The sequence below is a fragment of the Embiotoca jacksoni genome, unplaced genomic scaffold, assembly GCF_022577435.1.
Source record: "Embiotoca jacksoni isolate LCO1_2020_lvr unplaced genomic scaffold, fEmbJac1.0.p SCAF_10, whole genome shotgun sequence".
NCBI lineage: Eukaryota > Metazoa > Chordata > Actinopteri > Embiotocidae > Embiotoca > Embiotoca jacksoni.
Window position 1 is genome coordinate 3,067,553 of NW_027185230.1, and position 23,357 is coordinate 3,090,909.

Genomic DNA, 23,357 nt, shown 5'->3' on the forward strand with positions numbered 1-23,357 from the left:
ATAATACATGCCATTTTATCAGAGATACAAATATAGTTGAAAAGTTGTGTTTTGCCTCATAAAGTTCTATCAGCTAAATTTTGTTTATTTGTATTTTGTAGCATTGTACTACGAATATTTCCTTAATCAACATACAGTAAACTCCAAGTTACAGAAGCAGTGTGTGATTTAGTGGCATCTAGTGGTGAGGTTGTAGATTGCACCCAAGTAAACACCCCTTGCCTCACCTTCCTCTTCCAAGCGCTTAGAAGAATCTACAAAGACCACATGAATCACAAAGAAGCATGAAAGGCCTTTTCTAGAGCCATTGTTTGGTTTGTCCCTTGTGGGCTACTGTAGAAACATTAAAATGCAACATTGTGGGCTCTGTGGACAAAGACCTTCTGCCTATGTGGATATAAAGGGCTCATTCTGCTGAAAATGCAATGATTCTTATTTTAGGTAATTACACTCTAAAGCAGACATAATCCTGAATTTTATATTGCATTTCTCCCAATAAAATACCCCCAAAATAAAGAAACTTCTGTATTGTCGGAAAATTATATGCACATGGATACACAGTATTTTCTATAATCCCTTGATAATGATTGGGTAGGCCAAGATAAAAACTTCTACCAAACAGAAAAAAATAGCACAATGTCAGACTGAAAAATTAAGTAAAGCAAAATTGCAGTTCTGTCTGATTCAAAAGTTAATATCAAATGGGCATCAATGGGGTATGAATATCATTTGTTAAAATTACAATACTTGTTGACTATTATTTCTCAGTCTAAAATGTCAAAATTGTATTAGTTAAATGGATATTTATCACATCATACTGTATATGACATTTCCCTCTTATCACACTTTATTTTATATATTCATATAATTTGTTTACTAATACTAAAATGACACAGAATACTTTATTTGCTGCTAATAAACAATAAATGACTTACAACCAATCATAACACGCTCTAGTGATTTGTAAGCAGATACCAGGAAATACCCTAGAGAGCACACTACAATTTTACACAATATTAAACAAAAACTGTCAATAAATAAGCCAATAAATATTTAATTACACACATCAGATATTTACATAATGCTCATAAAGGATGTATCAACTGCTTGCACATATGCAAAGCCAGGCATAAATATGAATGAGTTAACAATCATGCATCAACTATTTATACCCAGTTATAACTGTTTAAAAAAAAAAATCCAAAACCTCATAGTGTGTTATTAGTATGATGTAATATCTTATAATGTGTTATTAACCACATGAATTGTTTATGTGCTGCTTATAAATACATAGTACACAGTAAGTACTAACACAGCAAAATGCAGTCTAGCATCTAACCACAACGGTAAAAAGGGCTGCTCTGATATGTCAGCATGTGACTATAATATCACAGAATAAAACTCAATAGAATGTAAAACAAAACATTCAGGATTTGTTAAGTGTATACTGTAGTGGTGAACCTAATGTGCTAGTTGGCTAAACTTCAGATTACTTTTACAAAACTGTGACCAAAAACTAACGTTCAGATTCCCCGTGATAGTTTGTAATTGTCGTTACCATATAGTGTCGTCTCACCCTGAATATTTTGCCAGTTCCGTCATCTTTGTTGAATGTGTTTGTGATCAAAAATATATTTTCTTCTTTTACATAATTGTACCAAATTGACTCTCTCCTTTAATCAGTTCTTGTAAAAAGTAATGAGCTGAAAAATCCATTGAGAGGTTGACCATTGTGAAAGTTATAGCCTGTAAGCTGTAAAGGCTAAAACAGCTTTTACAGGCACAATACAGGACAATGGAATGCTTGGATTTGTGTGTAATAATCATCCTGTCACTGAAAACAAAATTAACCTGTTCTCACATAAGGTTTGTTTGTGGACCCAGGTATTTTTTTTTTAAAACATCTTAAATAGTGTTAGTGTATTGTTATTGTATTTTCATATATAAACCATTGTTCTTTTTTTTTTTTTTACTGGTTGGCATTTCTACTCATCAGATATAAGAGTTTCTCTTGTGATACATTGGAATATATGGCATTATTTTTTTATAGTAGGGCATTTGGAAAAGTCCAAGGTATCACATTCTGGATCATGGTACCATTTGCATTTCAATTTCTGTTAAATGTCACATTGCGGTTGTCATTTGTTAACCGTTGAATGTGACACTGTCACTAGTAGTTGCAGTAGGAGTGCTAATTGCACTATTGCACCCTCTGGAAAGTGTCAACAGCTACTGTGGTGGAAAAGATAGGGAAAAGAAAACGATATTTCCCGCAGCTCTTTGGCAGTTCTTCGGTATCAAGTCCTATTATGTCAGACAGCCACAGCTGATTTGGGGCATGTGAACAGGATGTGGATGGAGGCTTGAAAAACACCAATCACGTTCTTGTAGTTTCCCATCGTGTCTAAAGACATTAAACATTGAAAAACACACTTTGTTTGCTTCGGCATGGCTGAGTGGTGTTAGGAATTAAGCTGATGAATCAATTTATCAAAATGTAACTTAATTAAAAATGCTTGGCCTTTTGGCCAGAAAAGCAGAAACTAGAGGCCCAGTAGGCAAAAGACAAAACTCCATTTGTGTGTATATGTCGGATTAATAAGAGTTCTCTGCCAGAGTATTGGTATATTTGCATACATTTGAATTCCCATAGCATGAAACCACTGACATCCTCTTTTGTATTATGCAAATTCTACAATGTTGTGTTTTATGTTCTTTTTCAGGCCAGGAAACTAATGAGAGATCATGATGTTTGGTTCTGACATCTACACAAAATATCCAAAGTGACACGTCTGTTTTTGCAATATCAAAGTCAAAATGTTTTATAAATCATAAAATTAATACACACTATCTTAACCCTCGTGTTGTCCTCGGGTCAAAATGACTGTGTTCAACCAAGTTCCATTTTATTTCTATATTTTTTATATTTTTTGGGATCATTGGTCATCATTCTTTAAAGAAACCCTCACAGCCTCCTTGTCACCAATGATCCCAAAAAATATGAAAATAAAAATAGAACTTGGTTGAACACAGCTGCAGGACAACACGAGGGTTTTGAAACAGCTGTAAAATGAATGATACATTCCAACCGTGATTCATATCACACCAACAGAAAGCTTATGACTAACAGGCTTTTGGCCAGGGCTGTTTCAATAAGTCTAGAAAATACTACTGACTGAGGCCCTATTTTCTCTGAACCGGTGATTTTATATAATCTGCGCCATTGTCTTCAAATGCAAATGTCTTACACACAATATGAGAGAAAATTGTTTGATTACTTGACTGACATGTGTACTTACAGTTTCTTGTCTGAAATAGTAGCCCATTCCCAGGGCGTCAAATACTGCAGTTTTGTCAAAGCTGTTGGCATCAGAGAGATATGCACAAGGTGGCCTTTGAAGTCAGCCCCGTGACAACGCGGGTTGAAAAGGAGGTCATGTTTTTTCTGTTGACTTCACAATGCAGAGTCCACTTGAGTAAAAGACAAAACAACCACCTGTCCATATGAAGTTGTTTCTGCCGTTTCTAAGGACTGTCAGATACTCGCTGCTTGAAGATCTGTATGCGTTTAAAACAGCTGGGGATTCCACCTTTCCCTGGCTAAACACTGTTCTCACTACCATGTGGAGGAAGCTGCTCACCGTCCAGTCAGCAGCATCATGTTCAAACCACTGTCCAACTGCAATAGAGGTGGGGGTCAGAGGTAGAAGGAAGGCACAACAACACGTGGCAATAAATCAAACACCACCCCATCTAAATCACATGAATGTTCATTTACTATTTCTCCTAGTCAAGGGTACGGACTGATGTACTCACCAAGGATCAGACAAATGTTCAGTGCACCTTCAGTGCAATGAGAATGTATTGAAATTGCTGGAGCCTTTTTTCTTTTGCTTGAATGACACGAATTTGTTTGTATTCTCGTTGCAGACTGTTTACTTTAGCTTGCCTCCTGTAGTTCGATACTTGAAAGGACTGAAGCTCACACGTGTATTGGAGAAGGCTTGCATGGATGGATTTATTCAAACCTTTTTAACATATGGCTAGAATGATTCTCAGACCACCACCAAACGAGTTCAAAGTCAAATGCTGAATAAAATTAGCCAACGTTTGGTTTCCTGAGTTACAATAACTGATCTTTTGGCCAGTGGAAACAAACTTGACTTAATCACCTTTAAGTTGATAACCCAAACTTGGCACACAGTTGCCAACGCATCTAAAAGTCACAAAGCAACTTTATAACCCATTCAATCCTTTAAAGTCTGCTGAAGAGCTCTGTCAAGCTGCTAAATACAAGTCCATGGGTGGAGAAAAAAAAAAAAGGAACAGCTCATGGCCCAAAGCATGCTATACCACCTCATCTGTCAAACATGGTGATAGTTCTGTTATGACTTGGACATGTACGGCTGCTAATGGAACTGGCACACTGGCATTTGTTGATGATTTGACTGCTGAAAGCAGCAATAGGATGAATACAGAAGATAGTGCTCAGATTCAGCCGAGAGCATCAAAACTCACTGGACAGCATTACATCATTCAGCTGCCCAACAACCCCACAGGGAAAAAAACATGCAACCACAGCCACCAAAAGTTGAATACTGAGCCAAAATAAATCACCTATCTCAATCTGATTTAGCTGTATTCCACTTGCTGAATCCGAGGCCAAAAGCAGATCAACTTTATATGTTTATTTCACCTTTATTTGACCAGGAAAGGTCCTGTTTAGATTAAAAATATTCTTTTCAAAAGAGTCCTGGCCAAAACAGGCAGCAATCGAGACAAATATAATTAAATATATACCATCCCAAGAAATAAAATTGCAATACAAACCATGCAGCCAACAACATAGCCAAAGCATTGACACAACAATAATTCAATTTCCCAGTCAGAGCATTCAATGAAATCAAATCACAGAGTTTTAAAATGTTTAGTAATAGATTCCAGTCTGAAGGTGCAAAATATCTAAACAACCTTCTCCAAATCTCTGTATAAACATTAGGTACAGACATATGAAAGTCAATTGACCGCATAGAGTACAGTCCATCACACACTGTGTGATATAAGTAAATAAATAAGACAGAAGGACCCCAATAATTGATTTATATGAAGCTTATATGAAGCATATATAAAAGATCCCTTTTATCCAGCACAGGTAACAACATGGCCGTTTCTTTCACGTTAAACACAAAACGAAACAACAACCACAAAAACTTGTTTCTAAAAAAACTTGCAGTCATTGGCTGCAAAGGATTTTCCACAAAATATTCGATAATATGATTTTATTTGACTTCGTATGTACCTGTCCTACTACTTTTGAATGCCTAAACTTTGGGAACTCTGTGTTAAGCGAACTATATCTTCCAAACAGTTCTACTCCAATAAAGGCAGAGACTTTTCTCTCTAATGAAAGACCTAAATGTCATATATTTCAAACAGTACTCACTAAAGCAGAAAGTCTGAAGAACAAAAAGTGTGTTGTCTGGACTGTACTGCGGCTTTGGCTAAATGCTACACCAGACTCCCCGAGCATGGTCAAATTCAATTACCAAATATACTGCATATACAATATATAAACCACAGCAGTATGGCATTATGGATAAACAATGGCCTGTTTGACAGGCTTAATTTCAGTTGACTTATTTCTGTTTTACCTCTGGTAAAAATGAGACTGTCCCAATATCTGTCCAAACAGAGTGTAATTAATCATCTAAAAAGGTTTTTATCATGATCATTACATTATGAAAGAGTCCATTTTAATTTACATCTTTCTCTCTTACTGATGCCAAAACCTCCCTTGTGTAACCAGTGGCCAAAAGACTGTCCAGATGAAATAATTGAATAATAAAAGTGTTTACAACATGTCTATCACACTTCATCATAAAATGCATTGTATTGCTTCGAGACAGGCCTGTATTGAATTGCATCAAGTCAGCGATATAATATAAAGATATTTAATGAGTCAGTGTGTCTGAAGGAAACACAAAAAATAAGTGACAATTTCTCACACCACTGGCATCAGACACATTTTGTAAGACTGAACATTTTCTGACTGACTTTGTGCTGCAGAGTTTTGCACCATGTTCAATGAAATTGCAGAACAGACTGTTCGTTCCCTTGTGTGACTTCGGTAATGAGTTATTCATGATTATAAAATCTGTATTAATTGAGCTTTCGCTGACCACAGAAAGAAAACACATAAACTCTAATTTAGGGTGGCTGTTCCGTCTCTCAATAAGTTATTATTTCATTTCATAATTATATTTCATAAAGTAAGTCATTACATCAAACATATAAATGTATACTTCCGGTTAGCCGGTTAAAAATAAAAGTCCTTAATATAAAATTTGAATAAGGACTCCAGTTTTGTTTCACGTTTGTAGCAATCAGTAATGCCAATTTATTGATCCTTTTTACCTGTTGCTCTACTGTAATATGACTCAGCCAAATACAACCTCACTTTTATTCAATTAAATGTAGAAACCCTGTTACAGAAGCTGTGTGTTAGTTGCAGAGTGGAGGGAATGTTCTGAGCTGAGATGGGGAGATCTGCAGGGAGCCGACATGACCAAAGCAGAACCCCTGTGTTGCTCAGTTTCCCACAGGAACCCACGAGACATGTGGGATTTGATTTGAACATAGACGCGGCGATAGTATTCGTTTATTGCACAGCAAGGCTGGGCGATGTCACACTATTTATTCTACGAGAAAAATGTGTCAACTGTCAGCTTGAAACTTTTCTAGAGCATTTTTTACTTGTATTTTCCTTCCATGCCTGGTCGCATTAACCCATTGTGGGCATTGCCAAGGGTGGAGGAATACAATATATGAATATTCAGTATATTCACAGTACTATGCAAAAGTTGTAGGCATTTGAGACGTGTATATTCTATCCATTATGCAGTAACATCATGGAGTTGCTGAGCTGCCCTAAATTCTTTCCGCAGTACAGCTATATGTATGTTTGAGGTTTGCATCATAAGAACTGTTCAGCACCACGAAGAACAAGGAATCCTGCAGCAGATGTTTTGGCCCCCACAGAGATCTGATCTCAACATTATGAGTCAGTCTGGGATTTTATCAAGAAACAGAAGACACTGAGACCGAGAAAATCCACAGAGGAACTGTGGAAAGTTCTCCAAGATCCTCTGAACAATCTAGCTGTACCTTCAACTAACCATGGAAACCCGAGAGCAGGTGTACTGATGGAAGCTGTTCTTTAAAGGCAAAGGGTGCTCACCCTAAATAATGATTAGATTTACTGTACTCTGTGTGAAGTTGACTCGAATAAGAAGTATAAATTTAATTATTTTTTAAGGCATTGTCTCTGGAGTTTATGAGGTACACATGAGATGTTGTTTTTGTGCAAGAATCGTAAAGTAATGAGTTTAAAATGCTCATTATCCGGGAGATGATACCTGCCTCCAATGCAGCATTGACTATTAGCTAGAGCAATCTGTCTGGAGCACTAAAGCTGCTGGGATAAAGGCCTGTGTGTGAGGCGAGACAGCTCTCACTGTTACTGTGTGTTTGTGGCTGTTTAATGAATGTGTGTGTTTGACATGTTTCAGTGCGGGAAATCACTGACAGCTGATAGAGGAGCATGCTGGTGGCTTTGGATGAAAAATGTATCACATTGTTAGGCGAGAATGAAATCTTTCTTTCTGATGTTTTTTGAGATCTCAGGCAGCTTTTTGAGAAATGGTTATTGAGTGCTGTTATTTACACGTTTGTCAGGATTTGCAGCTCTACCTGTTTGCACAACAATCATTTCTGATAAGGGTTTTTACATTGTACCAGGACATCTGGTGTATATCCAGCATCTAGTGCATTTTGAGGGAAGAGTACAGTCATCTGCAAGAAGCAGAGTCAGCGTGGCAGGGATCTTAATCTGTGCAGCAGGCAAACAAGCATACCGAGGTGTTTTATGTTGACATTAGAGGGCTTCTATGCTTTCAATCCATCTTGTCAGTTGATGGTGCTGGACTCAATTGTAGAGATGACTTTGTGTGGGCCGTGTGTCATGTATCATGTTTGCTTTCCATGATAGAGACGACAGATAAGCTTGTATTTGCATATTTACTACAAAAACGTTTGGCGTCACTGCTTTATTTCCAGCTGATGGCCTGCTGAGGATCTTTGTAGTTACATTACATTGTAGTTACATTGGATAGGACTGAGATGAGTTCATTTTTATTTTTATTTTTTTATCACTAATCTGGATCCTGATAGCTGGACAGTCAGAGATCAGTGTTTAATTAGATTTTAATAACATAATTAACCTACAGCATGAAAAATGTAAGGGGGCAAGAACAGCCTTTTTCAACGTCTCAGTCAAAATTACACCTTTGGATTTTGCTAAAGTAAAAACAAATTCTATAAACACCACAGATTTAAGGGACATTTACCTTTTTTTGGCATAAGAATCAAGAACCTTTCCTCAGGTGGAAATTTCCTCTTAATTCCCTGCTTCTCATGCCTTTATTCTTGTGCTTTAAGGATATTTGTAGCAGATAATCACTTGCATTTAAAAAATTGTCAAAACCTGTAATCTCACACCCACACCTTATCCTTACCTTGTTTTGTCAGGTGCACAATTCACTGGAAACAGTTTCTAAACTAAATTACCAGGAATCTTACAATATAACTGTACCACAATTTACTTTAAAAATGATTCACTCCTCTTCACCTTTTACATACTTTATAGTAATGTAAGTAGAATTTTACTTTGACAAAATAAAAATAAAATTCCCCATCAATCTACACTCAATCCAATGTAACAAAAAGTGAAAAATGAATTTTGTTAAAAAATCTGAGACTGAAATCTCACTTGTGTTGTGCATGTGCTTTGTCCACTGTTGTGTTGAAAGGTGAACTATCACTCCAGCCTCAGATCATTCACTGTGGTTTTCTTGAAGCACTTCTCTGTATTCGGCTTTATTCAACTTCCCTTCAGTTATGACCAGTCTCCCTGTTCCTGCTGCTGCGAAGCATTGCCACATCACGATGCTGCCACCACCATGGTTCACCACAGGGATGGTATCAGTCAGGTGATGAGCAGTGCCTGGAGTTTGCCCATTTTTGACTTTTCAGATGAAAAATCCATTGAATGCCTTTTGGCAAACCCAAGGAGGCTATCATGCATTTTACTCCGAGTGGCTTCCAACCAAGGCCTTTCATCTTTAGTTATTCAGATTGGCTGGACAGCCAGCTCGAAGAGGAGTCCTGGTGGTTTATAAAGTCTTTAATTTCACAATTGAGGCCACTGTGATCCTGGAAAATATAGAAATATTTTATTACCCCTTATTCCCTGATCTATGCCCCGCTACAATTTTAACATGGCAATATAAATTACATTGTAAATTTGACCATTTGAAGCGACAGGAAAGGGCCTGAATATTTTTTTAACTGAGAGATTTCACTTCATGATTATTAATATATTTAGTAAGCAACATAGTGCCAAAGGAGTGAAGGGCTTTTAATAGTTTATGAAGCGACTGTATATATATATATAATTACCCTTCGAAGTAAAGAATAAAAATGTATTCATCACATTCACAAACATAATGTGTTGTGGAATGCATTGTGGCTTGCTCTTAAAGCTAAAAACACTAATGTGAAAATAATTACTGAACAAGTTAAAAAAAAATATAGATACAAATCATAAACATTATAATTAAAAAGTTAAATCTACAAAAGTCACAAACTATGCAAAGATGTTTGTACAGACATGAGTGGAAATACATAAATATGCAAGGAAATGCAGTGTATTCACAGAAGACAATGTACACGACACAAAGGTAAAGTTTGCCATTCTGATGGTGTGAAGAAAGAAGCAATTTGTTTTGCTAGGGGTTTTACGCTGACGCCACTGCTGAGGTGTAGAGGATTCTTCATTATCCTTCTAGGTCTTGTTCTGCACTTTGTGATGTATAAGCACCGCATATCTCGTGGTAACTCTGTGCACTAAAATGCTCTCCACAAAGAGCTGCTTGGTTTTGCTGACGTTCAGGTTGTTAACTTGGCACCACAGTCCCTCGCCTCTCCCAGGTGGGCCTTCTTCCAGTGTTGCTGATCTGGCTTATCACTATGGTGTCATCAGCAAACACGATGATGGAGTTCAAGCTGTTATTGACCACAAATCAGCCAAGTCAGACAGAAACTGAGTGGATTCCTTTTTTATATATATATATAAAAATGTATTTACCTTTTTATATATATATATATATATATATATATATATATATATATATATATATATATAAAAATATTTATCTGACAAAAAAAAAAAAAAAAAAGATATCTATTTTTATTTTTTTTGGAGTAAAATTTGAAAAGCAATTAAGGGGTTGTTGTTGATCTCAACCCAGTAACATTTGCATTGGTTTCCTGCAGGTTTTAAGGACAGCTGTAGGGGAAACACAAAGGGAAATACGGCCAAAACTGCTGAGGCTAACATGTCTTTACTTACAAATATAATTAAGAGATGGCAAGAGTTCACAAGTTCAAGTGTGAGGGAGAATGACGGAGAGAGCTAAAGTGTGTGTTCTCGTGTTTGTGATAATGGAAAAGAGTTAGAGGAAGGAGTGAGTGAGGTGAGGCTGTGCATACAAAAGAGAGAAAGTTAGGTGATGCATATCTCGGGTGGATAGATCCTCTTTATGTCCTGCCGTTCATGACGCAACACCGGCCTTTATTCTTGTGCTTTAAGTGTATTCATGATTTCTAAGGAGATAATCTCTGAACCTTTGTGTGATGAAACCCCTTTCAAAACTAGTCAAGACCTGTGATCCAAGACCTGTCACAGCTGTCATCAGCTCTTTGATGTTTAGCTGGGCTACATGTTGCCTAGTAATGCAAGATGCACAGGAACTATTAATTTGATCATACTTTTAGCAAATGAGCATTATTAAATAGATAGTTATATGATTTTTAATTTAATGGCATGGAGGTTTGATGACTAAATTGTATGGTCTGATATAATGTGATAATATTTTTTTTTTGGATGACACCGCGGACGCGTCCTCCATTACACAAGCAGAGTGCTCCTTTATGGGTATAATTCTTTAGAGATACATGTAGAATAATAAATGATTGCTTACCTTGTTTGTGTACGTATTTTTTTACAACAGACTTTACCGCGGACCACATGATATATACAGAGGGACTTAGAGGGAAAAACCTGCTGCACCTAATGTGGTCATCCATCATCTGCATAAATCATTACCATCATAAATCATAACGCTCAAATCACAGATAAACATGCATGCGAATGCACTTACATACATGCGCGCATTCTGACTCACTGAAACAGATACCGTCGGGGAGATCTCTGAGCTCTACCTGTATATCATGCTGTGCATCTCTTGCTTAATGCATAAACACAGAAAAAAAATACTCAGTTTAGCTTCAAATGAAGTGATCGCATCCTACTCTCACTGGCCCATTTAGATGTGGGTCAATGCATTCTTGCGTCTAATGAAACACATTTTGTGTTGTTAGAGACAGCGAGAGAAGAGAGGCTAAGCCCACTTAATCTCATTTAAACTTACCCAGCAAATTGACACCTCCATATATTTTATATAATAGTGATTACAATGACGCCTTCAACATTTCAAATGCAAATCTGAAGAGATGAGTGAATAAGTTGCCATTTTACTGACTGGAGTTCAGCTTGCTTCACACCCAGCCATTACATGCAAATTGTATCCACACAGTTTGTCCACCATCTGTTTTTTCCTTATTGATATCCTGCAAATTTCTGAAAGCTGTCATTGTAAAGTTTGTATTTTAACTCAAGCCCTAAAGGATGGCTGGAGGCTAAATACTGCACGTGCTGTCTGAATTTATAAATTCACATATTCATGCTCTCAGCATGAATATTCATCTGGTTACATAAAAATAATGGGAAATCCACAGACTACGAAAAATATTTGGTGCATTATATTGCAGGGATTTCCCTGTTATTATAACGCTTAGGCGCTGCGCAAAAAAGTGTTTTTTTTAACAGCCCCAAATAAACAGACAAAGCTATGCTTAGTGTTGTGCTTAGCTGAGAGAGTGAGAGAGCACAAATGTGAGATGGTGAGGATAAAAAAGTTAGCAGTATAGCTTTGTGGACGTAGCAGTGCAGTGTGTGGATAGTTTTGGCTGTTTGTCAGTAAGCACACGTGTCTAGTTCACCACTTTCTGAATAATGTGAAGTGGGTTAGCCTCGGACTAAGCGACAATTAGCCTAACACGACCAGGCTCACTTAAGGTGGACGGACCTTTAAGGGGGACCAGCTTGTCTCATTTAAGTTATCATTTAAAATATAAATCTATTCTAATCCTGTTCTGAATTTATTCTTTTTTTTAGAAACAATTTCATTAAAATTCAAACTCATAAAAAAAAACACAAAAAAAACGATACAATAAGATAATTTGATAAAGGTTTGGAAAAGATAAGAATACAATTTTAACCACTTCATCTCTACAGCTGGCTGCTGGATAACCATGTTAACCCAATGTTTGGTGATTATTTTTATGGCACACAGAAACATTGTGTGTTATTCTTCACCTTATCCTCCCACATGTTTGTGGAAATAAATAGTGGGAGCCACAAAGCACATTTAAAACACACAAAGCAATATAGATAATTAAGATAATAGAATTTTATCATGACACATGTATCTTGTCATTGTTATGTTATGCTAATAGCCACAGCATCGCTGCTGTGACCTTGCCCCGAACAAAGTTAGAAGCCTTTAATGAATGGATTTTGTCTGACCATTAACACCTTACATTTCCACTGAACTCTGTCATGTTGTCACAGAGAGGATCCCAATTACACCATAACAACATCTACAGACGGTCACATCTTTTGTTCTCAGTTATGCTCCAACAAATGTGAATCTATACTACAATAATGAAGAAATACCACTTGGATTTAGATAATGAGAGGATTGAGTGCCATTTGTGTCAGAGTTAGAGCAAAAGAGAAATGCTAAGTATCGGTGTTGTGCAGATCAAGAGGTTATACAAGCATCAGCTCGCCAGAAATACTTTCTTTGTTTAATTGTTGTTTTCACTATGAGCACAAACATGCACGGTTACGGTGCTTTAATTTGCCTTCCTTTGTCTGTATTATATGCGGAGGATAGAGTTATTCCACTCACATACATGAGCACAAAAGTGCAGCTATGTTCATACATAGACCTTGTTTGGTAAATAATGTCGGTTCAAACTGCTTGTCACTTCCCTCAATAACTTTTTTTTTTTCACAAAGGATCGACACATTCAGTCGCGTTCGTATTCTCTGGCTCTCATTTCATGGTCTTTAGGGAAAGAAGGGAACATAGAACTTCACACGAACAGGGAGGGGAAATAGAGCAGGGTAATTGGAGCGCTGAGTAGGAGGCTTGTGATCCCTTTGAGAGTGGCAGACATATGTCTGTGGTACATCCAGCTGTCCAGACAGAGAGGGAGCTAATTACATCATGTTTGCACCATGCTAATTAGTATCCTAATTAAACACACATAAAGGCGTTAGAGGGGGCGGATGAAAGCAGGGACCGCTCTGGACATGTAACCTATGCTCTTGAAAGGACCACAACTTAGTCCTAAAAGTGCTTCTTTCTCCTTTGGAATGCCTGCATAGCAGCAGAGCTATTAGGATTATTTGTGAGGTGTTGCGTGTGCAATTATACCAAAGCAGGAGAGGTATTTACTAAGCTGCGCAATCGTGTCACACTGTTTTCAGTTTTCAGAGATATTCACCAAAAATACCTGTACTTTTTTAAAAGAAGCAGATAGATTCAAGCTAAGTGGCAACCCACCCATTGGTTTGTCATTTGCCATTTTGAATCCTTGAGTTTGTCATTTTGGACATCACAATCTTGGTTTAATGGAGCCAGAAGTGACCATATTTGGATGAGTTGTGGGGGAGCGACAATGTGGATCTGACTGAGAACCTGAAGACAAACTGCCCGCCTACCTATACCAGAAACCTGACTGCACCCCAGGCCTGCCAATAAAACCAGGCATGCCCCCAAACGCCCCCCTCTCCCCCCTTTGAGGCCTAATACCTAATTAATGAAATCATTTATTTCAGAAGGACCACCAGAACACTGATCAGATGGAATGAATTTAGGGAATGACACTACAAAGATGTGTGGCTAAAATGCAATCCTTGACTGTTTAGGATATGAGGATGTAAATGGGGCTTCTATTTGGAATGCATAAATCTTGCATAAAGTCTTCTAAGAGTATAATTTTGAGCGTCATACTTTGTCTTTTCAAAATACACATCACTACAGGGGACAGTTCAATATTCACAGGCCAGTCCTTTTCACTTCACTCTTTGAGAGGCTGTCCCAGGTTGGACACTGCACATGACATGCCTGTCCCCTGTGACTATGAGTTCGGGGGCTGAAAAGGGCAGTCGTACATCAGCCAAGTCATCTCTGAGATTTAAGGAGGAAGTTTGAAACTTCCAGGATCAACGCCAGCTTTTCATGTCTTCTTTGTTCCAACAGCCAGCAGCAGTTTGCAAACATGACTTTAGAGAGGTTAGATTGTTACGGGTTGGCAGAGATCTACAAAGGGCAGCAGGCATGTGTCCTTAAGTCTTCTTTCGTATGCCACGAGTCCAAATCAGTCTGAAATATTCAGGATATATCTTTGCCACCTATTGGCTTGTCTCTGGACATTAACATTGAATGCCGGAAAAAGTGCTGTGAGGCAGAGATGATTCCTTGCAGCGCAGCAACACAGTTTCCCTGTGATCTTAAACAGTAAATAGCCAACAGCTACACTGCTTCTACATATTTCCATTCAACACTGGTGGGAGTGAAGGACCCCTGACCATAAAGTTTGCCAAGTTTATTGGAGGCCTTTGCCAGCTTAATGTAAGTCCCACATTGGCTTAAACTGCGGAAGCTTTTAGAAACTAAGACTTCACTTCTGTATGTGTTGCTTTCATGGACGTAGCAGCAGTACTGACAGAGACTGTCGCAGGCAGGTGGAGGAAGACAATCCTTTGGAGAAATTACATAGGTTGCTCTCTTGTAAAAGGTCACCAGTTTCGTCCAGCTGTCCTGGTAAACAATGCTGTAGAACCGGCAGCAGAGGATGTTACTTTTCTTTCTACAACTGGAAAGTTCCACTTCTAAACTGAAGGAGTCTTCTTGATGACAAAACCTCCTCTTAGCTGTGTACCAGCACATCCTCCTTGTCACTACCGAGGAAAATAAATGGTCAATTACTTCTTCAAACAGAAGAAATGATTGGAACTGGTGGAGACTGGGGAGTAAAAAAACATCCGTAGCCATCCACTGCGTAAGGATGTAAAGATAGTCTCCAACTTACAGCAAGGCTCAACGCCATCAAACAACTGATGGCTGTTTGCAATGCAAGTGTTGAAGAAGGTGTGAGCAGAGAGTGTTTATTACAATACTCGTCATTCACCCCAGCACTTGAAGAAAATCATGTTGAAGGAGCATAATAAGCTTTGCAAATAACAACTCAGATGTCATCGTAAATAAAGCAGAACTGCGAGCTGTGCTGAAATAACTACGAGGCATTATGATGAGAGTATGACTACAGAAAAACACAAAAGGGGTCAATAAGGTAAATTAATAACATTTTCATGTGAAGGCCTTTCCCGTCAAATGAAGCACCATGAGCCACATTAGAGTTAGTCCTGTGACCGCTATCTTACAAGCAATGTACTCCTGCCATCACTCAGCAAAATATGTGAGGAAAAGTTATTGAATATAGATGAAGGAGATGTGTATGGAATCAGTTTCAAATTGCAGCTGGACAGTGTCAACATTTTTGAACTTTGCAATAAGCACAATGCAGACTATACTGTATATTGTACAACGTATATACAGTTGGACATGCACCAGCTATTTAATTAGTTCTACCTTGCTGGAACTGGGTCAGACCACCTTTTTACCTTGAGAACTGCCTTAATTCTCCATTGATTGACCAAGGTGATGGAAGCCTTCCTGTCACATTTTGATCCATATTTACATGACAGCATCACCTTCATAATATGAATCTCCCATCCCACCACATCCCAATTGTGCTCTATTGGATCTGGTGACTGTGGAGGCCATGTTCAAGAACCCAGTGTAATATGATAGGAGCTTTGTGACACTATCCTGCTGGAGGTAACTGTTCGAAGATGCATACATTGGGTTTACAAAGGGATGGTCATGCTCTGCAACAACACTCGGTAGGCTATGGTGTTTAAAGGACATTCAGTTGGTACGAAATTGATCCAAGTGTGCCTAGAAAACATCATAGACACCATTACACCGCCACCACCAGCCTGAGTTGTTGCTATAAGGCAGGATTAATCGATTCATGGTGGTTATGACAAATTTTCACCCTGTCATATGAATATTGCAGCTGGAATCAAGACTCATCAGACCAAGCAACATTTTTATTATCTTCTACTGTCAAATTTAGCTGAGGTTGGGCCTACTGCAGCCTCAGTTTCGTGTTCTTAGCAGACAGGAGTGGCACCCGATGTAGTCTTCTGCTGTTCAATGTGCTGTTAATTCAGAGACGCTCTTCTGTAAACCTTTGAGTTACTATCACCTCTATCAGCCTAAACTGGTCTCGCCATTTTTGTCTGACAAGGCATTTTTGCAGAGAGAACCGCCACTTACTGGATGTTTTGTATATATACCGGATTGTTCTTTGTAAACCCTAGCGATGGTTGTGTGCAAGAATCCCTTTCGATCAGCAGTTGCTGGAATTCTAAAATCCGGACGGTGTGGCAACAATAACTATGCCACGTTCAAAGTTTCTTAAATCACCTTTCTTACCCATTGTAAAGCTTGGTTTGAACAGATCCTATTCACCATATCTACATACCAAAATATACTGGAGTTTCTGATACATGATTTGCTAACTTGCTTTATAAAGCAGTCAAACGAGTGTAACTGATGAAGTGAGTGTATATATATATAGTAATTTGCACAACATGCCATGTTTTGCTTATATAATCATGGGTTTATCTTATTTGCATAGCTATACAAGATACACAAGACTGTCAATACCAGTGGATGCTCCATTACCAATTACAATGCAATATGTGTTTATAATATTGATTATACAATATTGTACAATCATACAATATTACTGGGTTGTTTTCAACAGCTGAAAGGATGATCTCCTTCTGTTTGAGTGTGTTTGACTGCTTGTGCAGAGAGATGTGCACTGCGGTTTTGTTTCTCGAGATGTGTTGCTGAGTGAGTGTTCACAGCAAAGCCTGAGCTTTTGTTGCGAGATGTTTCTGTTTTTGTGCTCTGTTGAAATTGTCGAAGGTATGACAATTTGTGCAGCTGTCTTCTCTCCACTCACATCTACCTGAGAGGTAGATAAAGAGTTGTGTGAAGTGTTGTCAGCCTGTTTGATAACGTTTAAATCAAAGTTCTGCTCAGGGCATACTTGTCTGAGCCCTATGTTACACAGATCTGCTTCACACTGACAACAATCTCAGCTTGAGCAGCAAAAAGTTGAGCTGGGATAATTTTGAGCAGATTCTAAAAGCTTTCGAAATTGCTTCGCCAGGCAAAACCCAGAGCGTTTGTGTCATGAAGACAATGTGGATTTACCTGTGGCCAAGTCGCAAATAGGCTGCTTGAGAGGTTAAGTTGTGAAGTATGGGCTTTTGAAAACACAAATGCTCAGAGGCAAAAATTGGATAAGAGGGCTAAGTGTTCCTCTGCCTTTTTCAGTGTGGAGAACAGTTCAAAGCTTGTGGCTCTTGAATGAGAGCAAAATGTCAAAATCTCGTACTAATTTGCAACAACATCTCAACGAGCTTGATTTGACCTGTGGGAAAGCGCTGACATTTAAAGGTCCCAAATTATTCACTTGCCACTATCTAATTTACTTTTTCCAGTGAATCAAATATGATATGTGATAGGACGGAGTCTCTTCAGGTCAAATCAATGCCGTTTATACTTCGTATGAACTTGTAACCGTACATGAAACTGGGACTAAATTAAACATGTCAAAAACCGGTTTACTCTCTTTTTACATTATTGAAAATATATGGTGACACCAAAATAGCTTCATGTTTTCATTATCATTTTATACAGTGTGTATTGTATACATTGTGTGTATTGTATGTGAATAAAGAAAATTATCTTTCCATTAAAGCTGGTTAATTTGAATTCACCTTCAAATATCCAATAAATAATACAGATTTTCATCTCAATGTGAGTTCAATTGATGGTCACGTTAAGTTTCCCCCGTTCGTCCGCTGTACTGCGTGTGCTTCACACCGGGCGGCTCCGCCCCCACTCCACACACACAAAGCAAAGCAGAAGCTCAGGTGAACGACTTGACAACTAAAGCCCAAAACAAATGTATTAATGGACAAACGTTGACTCTAAACTTCAGAAAATCGGGCCTAAATATCATTGAATCTGCCAACAGTGGCAAGGAAGTAATTGGAAGCTCTGCTGCTGATAATGGTAGCTGCCCTGGCAGAGCAGCAGCTCTCCTCACTGCACTCCCGAATCCTCCCCTCAGTGCTGTAGAATTTGGATCCTATAAAAAAAAAAAACAGATACTTTTTGTTTAGTTATTTTATAATATTTGAATGCAAAACTGTTACATTTATGCTGACATATTAGTCTATGTGTCAAAATTGTTGCTTTTGCAAAAATATCCCAGTATATTGTAATATTATTTTAGGGCCATATCCCCACCACTCGTTCTTCATTCTTTCTAATCTTCACTCAGTATTTTGATGTCAGGAATCAATCAATCAATCTTTGCTGTTGTAAAGTTAAGTTTTGCTGCTGTTGAAACACCAATCTAATCCTGCTCTCAATTTATTAGTTTCTTCAAATGATAACAAAAAAAAAACATCAATCCTTTAGCAATGAAAAAGAACCGATACGAGTATTGATAAAGAACTGGACAGATAAGAGTATAGATAAGAGCAAATAAAATGTCATCCATACCCATCCCTTCAGCCTGCCTGACTATGGAAAGATAAGAAAATCACTTTTCAAATCCATTCACTATAAACTGTTTTACCAGGCTGTTGTGATTATTATTTTCATGGCACAAAGACATTTTTTTTATATAAATATTGACATGATAATAGTCTAAAATGATGTTAAAATTAATAGTTTTTAGTCAAATAATTACTCACTCTCCCCCGACTGCTGCCACAGCTCCTATGCCCTCCGGAAAAAAGAGAAAAGCTTTTAGGATACATTAAATCTGAAAACCTTAAAAAGGAAAAAGAAATGCACTGTTTGACTTATCTTGTTAAACCGACATGGTTACAGTTTGTTTTCCAGCTATGGTTTAGATGCTTGAGTATGAGGTAATTAAAATTTCAATTGCAGCAAACAAGACATGAGTATTGTGACAAAAAAAAATGTAGGTAGAAAGGTTCAATTGAATATTATTATTTGATTATTTAAGCTTTAATTAACATTTCCAAAATGGATAATTGGAAGAGTTCTGTGTGCTGGGCTTTCTGTTAATCTCTGGGAGACATTAGGGAAGTCGCTGCACCTCAGCCCTCTAAGCTATCTGAGCACATGGGATTTCATCATTTGCTTAATTGCTAACCCTAATTTCCTTTGCTGGCACTGTCACAGCCCCATTGTATTGTTATCAAATCACCAGGCACTGTAATTAACTTTACAATGTAACCACCACCTCTAAAACAGGCGCAGACCAGCTGTTAAATGTCTCTAACGTCATTGTCCTTTCTCTTCTTGCAGAATGAGTATACATGTCCACGCCCCCTACCTGGTGCCTGGCTAGGAGATGTGCCTACCATCCATTAACCCTCAAAAAGGGTCTGCTTCGGATGGTGCAGCAAACCACAATGAGACGAAGAGAGAGACATATGCAGAGAACCCATCGCACTCCCATAATTCACATCTAAGGATACATTTAAAATGGTACTCCACGGTAACGAAGGCAACCACGGACTACGACACTGAGGAGATAATTTTGTTTTTCTTAAGATTTTATAATGTCTTTTTTTTTTTCGTGGCCTGTGGTCTTTGGTCATCGGCTTTGCTGCATCCCATCATGCTTCATCACCACGTGAATACTGACACTGATGGTTGCGGACATGCAGTCTAACTGTATGGCGAACAGCAGAGCCTTGAGAGAAGGATGGTTCTAACCAACATGGGAGCTTATTGTATAGACTATAATAGCGCATTGTCTCCATGAGGACGACGGGGCATTGTACAAATTCAAGAGGCTTTAAAAAAAAAAAAAGTGTAAACTGAGCAATGATAATGAAAATGCACTGAACAAGTAGCTCTGACCGCTCTGCTAACACAGCTGTGTATAATTTAAAGTGGGTTTATTTTGATTGCATATGAAACATCATTCTATCATCTTTCAGTACTGGTTTTTTTTTTTTTTTAAGAGAGGCTGATCAAAGGCTATGATGGTGTAAATGTGCTTCACTGGAGCAGAACAATTAAGAAATGAGTTTGTGTGCACCTGTCAGTCAGGAGGAATCTGCTTCATCCGGTGGAAATCAAGTCAGCAGCTGGAATATTGTTTAAAGCTTGCGGAAAAATTGACAGACGAGAGCAGACTCCCCTCCCCTGCCAATGACTTTTGGTGAAGCTTTTGTTTGTTTGCTTTTTTTCAAAGAAAGTTTTTATCTAAGTTGTTTCTAATTGCAATCAAACCTCGACTTGTCTAGTTTGATTTGGAGGACAGGAACGGCAATCAGAAGCAAAACGATGGAAAAAAGTTTAAAAAAAAAAAGCTCCTATCACAATGGTAAAATGTAATTTTCTGAAATTATAATGTTGTTAATGTTGTACTTTATAAATATGTGTTTCTGCCATTTTCAACACCAAATACCAAACAGCCAAACGGATGGATCTTTCTTGGCCTTTGGCTCTCCCTCTTAAATTCTCTCCAAAATCAAAAGAAGCCTCAACTCCCCTCACGTCTAGCAGTGCTACGTTACTGAACCAGCTTTTTTTTCATGTGTGTAAATGTGTGCGTCTTTGTGAACAAATGATCTTGCGACGACAGTCGAGATAACTTCGAGCACTGCTTTACATTGTTTGACTTCACTTTCCTTAAAATGGTCAACCCCTGCCTCCCCTCAGAGACTGCAGATGTTGCTGTGTGCTGTGTGCTAGTGTTTCATTCGTTTTGAGTTCTTAATTATATCTGAGACACACTGAGTCGTGGGTTGTTTGTTTGAACCTTTAAGCGTTTCTACACTGGAAATTGATAATTTTCTATTGTACATTTCTGCTTTCCCCCCTTGGATTTGTTGATATTTAGTAAGCAGCTGTATTCTTTGTTCACTTTCAACAGTATGTTTTATAATGAAAATAATGACTTTATTGGTGAGCAATATGAATTGGTCAAATTAAAATATCCATTAATCATTGTCTGTGTGTGTATGGAGCGTTTCCTTCGCTGTCCACTGTAATTTAATGAGGTCCTACTCTGTTGCACGTCTCCATTCACACCCGCTGAAACCTGTCCTGTTCCCCACAGGTCTGCAGTGACGAGGCTGTCACATCAACATTAGCCTCATTAATTTAGAGAGCAGAACATTGATCTCTGTTCGACCGTTCTGTTCACGGTGACGCTCGCTGCGGGCCCCACCAGCCCTCTAATTACGCTTCCTGTGTAATGTGTTGCATATCTCGAGAGGGGGGCCCCTGCTTAGTGAATTTGCTCCACGTTTGCTGCACTCGGAACATGTCAAGCTGTCAGCTCAGAGGTCCAGATGGCCAATCTGCCCGGCGCTCCCTGTGGTATTTTCACAGAGTCCTCTCTACCTATCTCCCCCATGCTACTGCATCTCTCCCTCGTTCGTTCTGTCGTCCTCTCCGCCGGGTGCCCACATCTCACTCACTTTCACTCGGCTTCTTCCCCCTTATTATGACATTTTCAGTCCTCTGTGTGTTCGCCTCACTCTAATTCCTCTCTTCCTCCCCATCTGTTTCAAAGGGTCAGTTCACTCAGCTCACCAAAACAGATTCTCTCTCTTATCCCTGAACTAACCACACGGAGAGTAGAGATTTTACACTCCCGCTGTCAAATGGGCAGACAAAAACAGTAGACAGTTACAACAAAAACTCAACATTGTACCCTTCATGAAGGTAGGTTTGATTGCAGTGTTGTTGCATATAGTTTGAGTTAGAAGTGAGACAAGGTTGAGAGAATTCTGTTTTCTCCCCGATATAATGCAGTTGAATGGTGTTTTGGTTGTGGTGCTAAATGCACTGAAAAACAACATTTACTTTTAAGAAAAATGCTGTCAGTGAAGTCTGTGGACTATTCAGAGTAAATGACAATGTTTCTGTAAAAATACGTTGTTGTAGAATTTATTAAATGTGATATTTAAATAGTAGTAGAGTAGCAAAAAAAACAAAAAACAACCTCACTTCAAATCTAATGGAGTTCTCCAAACCTGGGCACATAAAAGTGAAACTATCAAGCCAGTATTGAAATGGGTAGTTCATTAATCAGTAAGGCTTTATTGACAGCACACTGTCGGGACAGACAGGAAACATGCAAAGAGGATAGGGTAGTCGGCTTGCAACCAACAGCTAATTTTGCAATCGATCAAACCAGCAGTTGTTTAATAGATTAATCAATCAATTGTCTGGTCTTAGAAAAGGCAACTTAAACTTACTAATAGCCCAAAACCCAAACATATTCTATTGGCAAAGATATAAAACTGTAAAAATGTGTCAATCTTCCTATTTTGCGAGTCTGAAAACAGCATGTTTTTCTTAGATGCCCAGATCAAACTAAAATAAATAGACAACAATTGCTTAACTGTTCCAGACATTTATCCAGCCAGAACGGTACACATTTTTAGGTTCCAATTTCTAAGTGTCTAAGAGAAGGATTAAATTAATAATTTACATATTATTTAATAATGAAAATAACTCCAGCAGTGGTATATGAAAACTAGTTTTAAGAATTTGGTGAAACTAGCCTTTAAATATCTTGTCTTCTTCCCCCTGCCATACATTGTGTACATATCTCAGTGCTTGGTATTATCTTCTGTACTGCTCTCTCTCCTTCCCTCTCCCTTCCTGTGTATCTGTCTCATCCGCCGCTGTTTTCTATGATCTCCGTAACTCTGCCTGCGTCTCCGCCGCTGCATGTGCAGTGGCAGCACAGACAGGGCTGTATGCCTGAGAGCAGACAGCATGCATAATTCATAAGGCCTGGGCTCCCTGTTGACCCGAGTCCAAACAGTTGGCAGTCTATAACACTTGCACCGAAAGGCCCCAGGAAGAAGATGTTAGAGTATAAGGAAAATACTGATGTAAGATTTATGAAGGCCCTCCCATGACATTGTCAACGACGCAACTTTC

At 38.4% G+C, this 23,357-nt stretch overlaps 1 protein-coding gene across 2 annotated transcripts in view; it reads left to right on the forward strand.

The window, feature by feature from the left end:
• Window positions 1-21,406, forward strand: part of lrrtm4l1 (leucine rich repeat transmembrane neuronal 4 like 1) — a 58,347-nt gene extending 36,941 nt beyond the window's left edge. For both annotated transcript variants that reach the window (XR_011178896.1, XM_069161882.1), the window contains exon 3: window positions 19,749-21,406. Coding sequence is in view for 1 of the 2 variants with exons in the window: in XM_069161882.1 (XP_069017983.1) it covers window positions 19,749-19,814 (66 nt within the window). In the remaining variant the exon portion in view is untranslated. The remainder of the gene's footprint in view (window positions 1-19,748) is intronic.
• The last annotated feature ends 1,951 nt before the right edge of the window (window positions 21,407-23,357 follow it).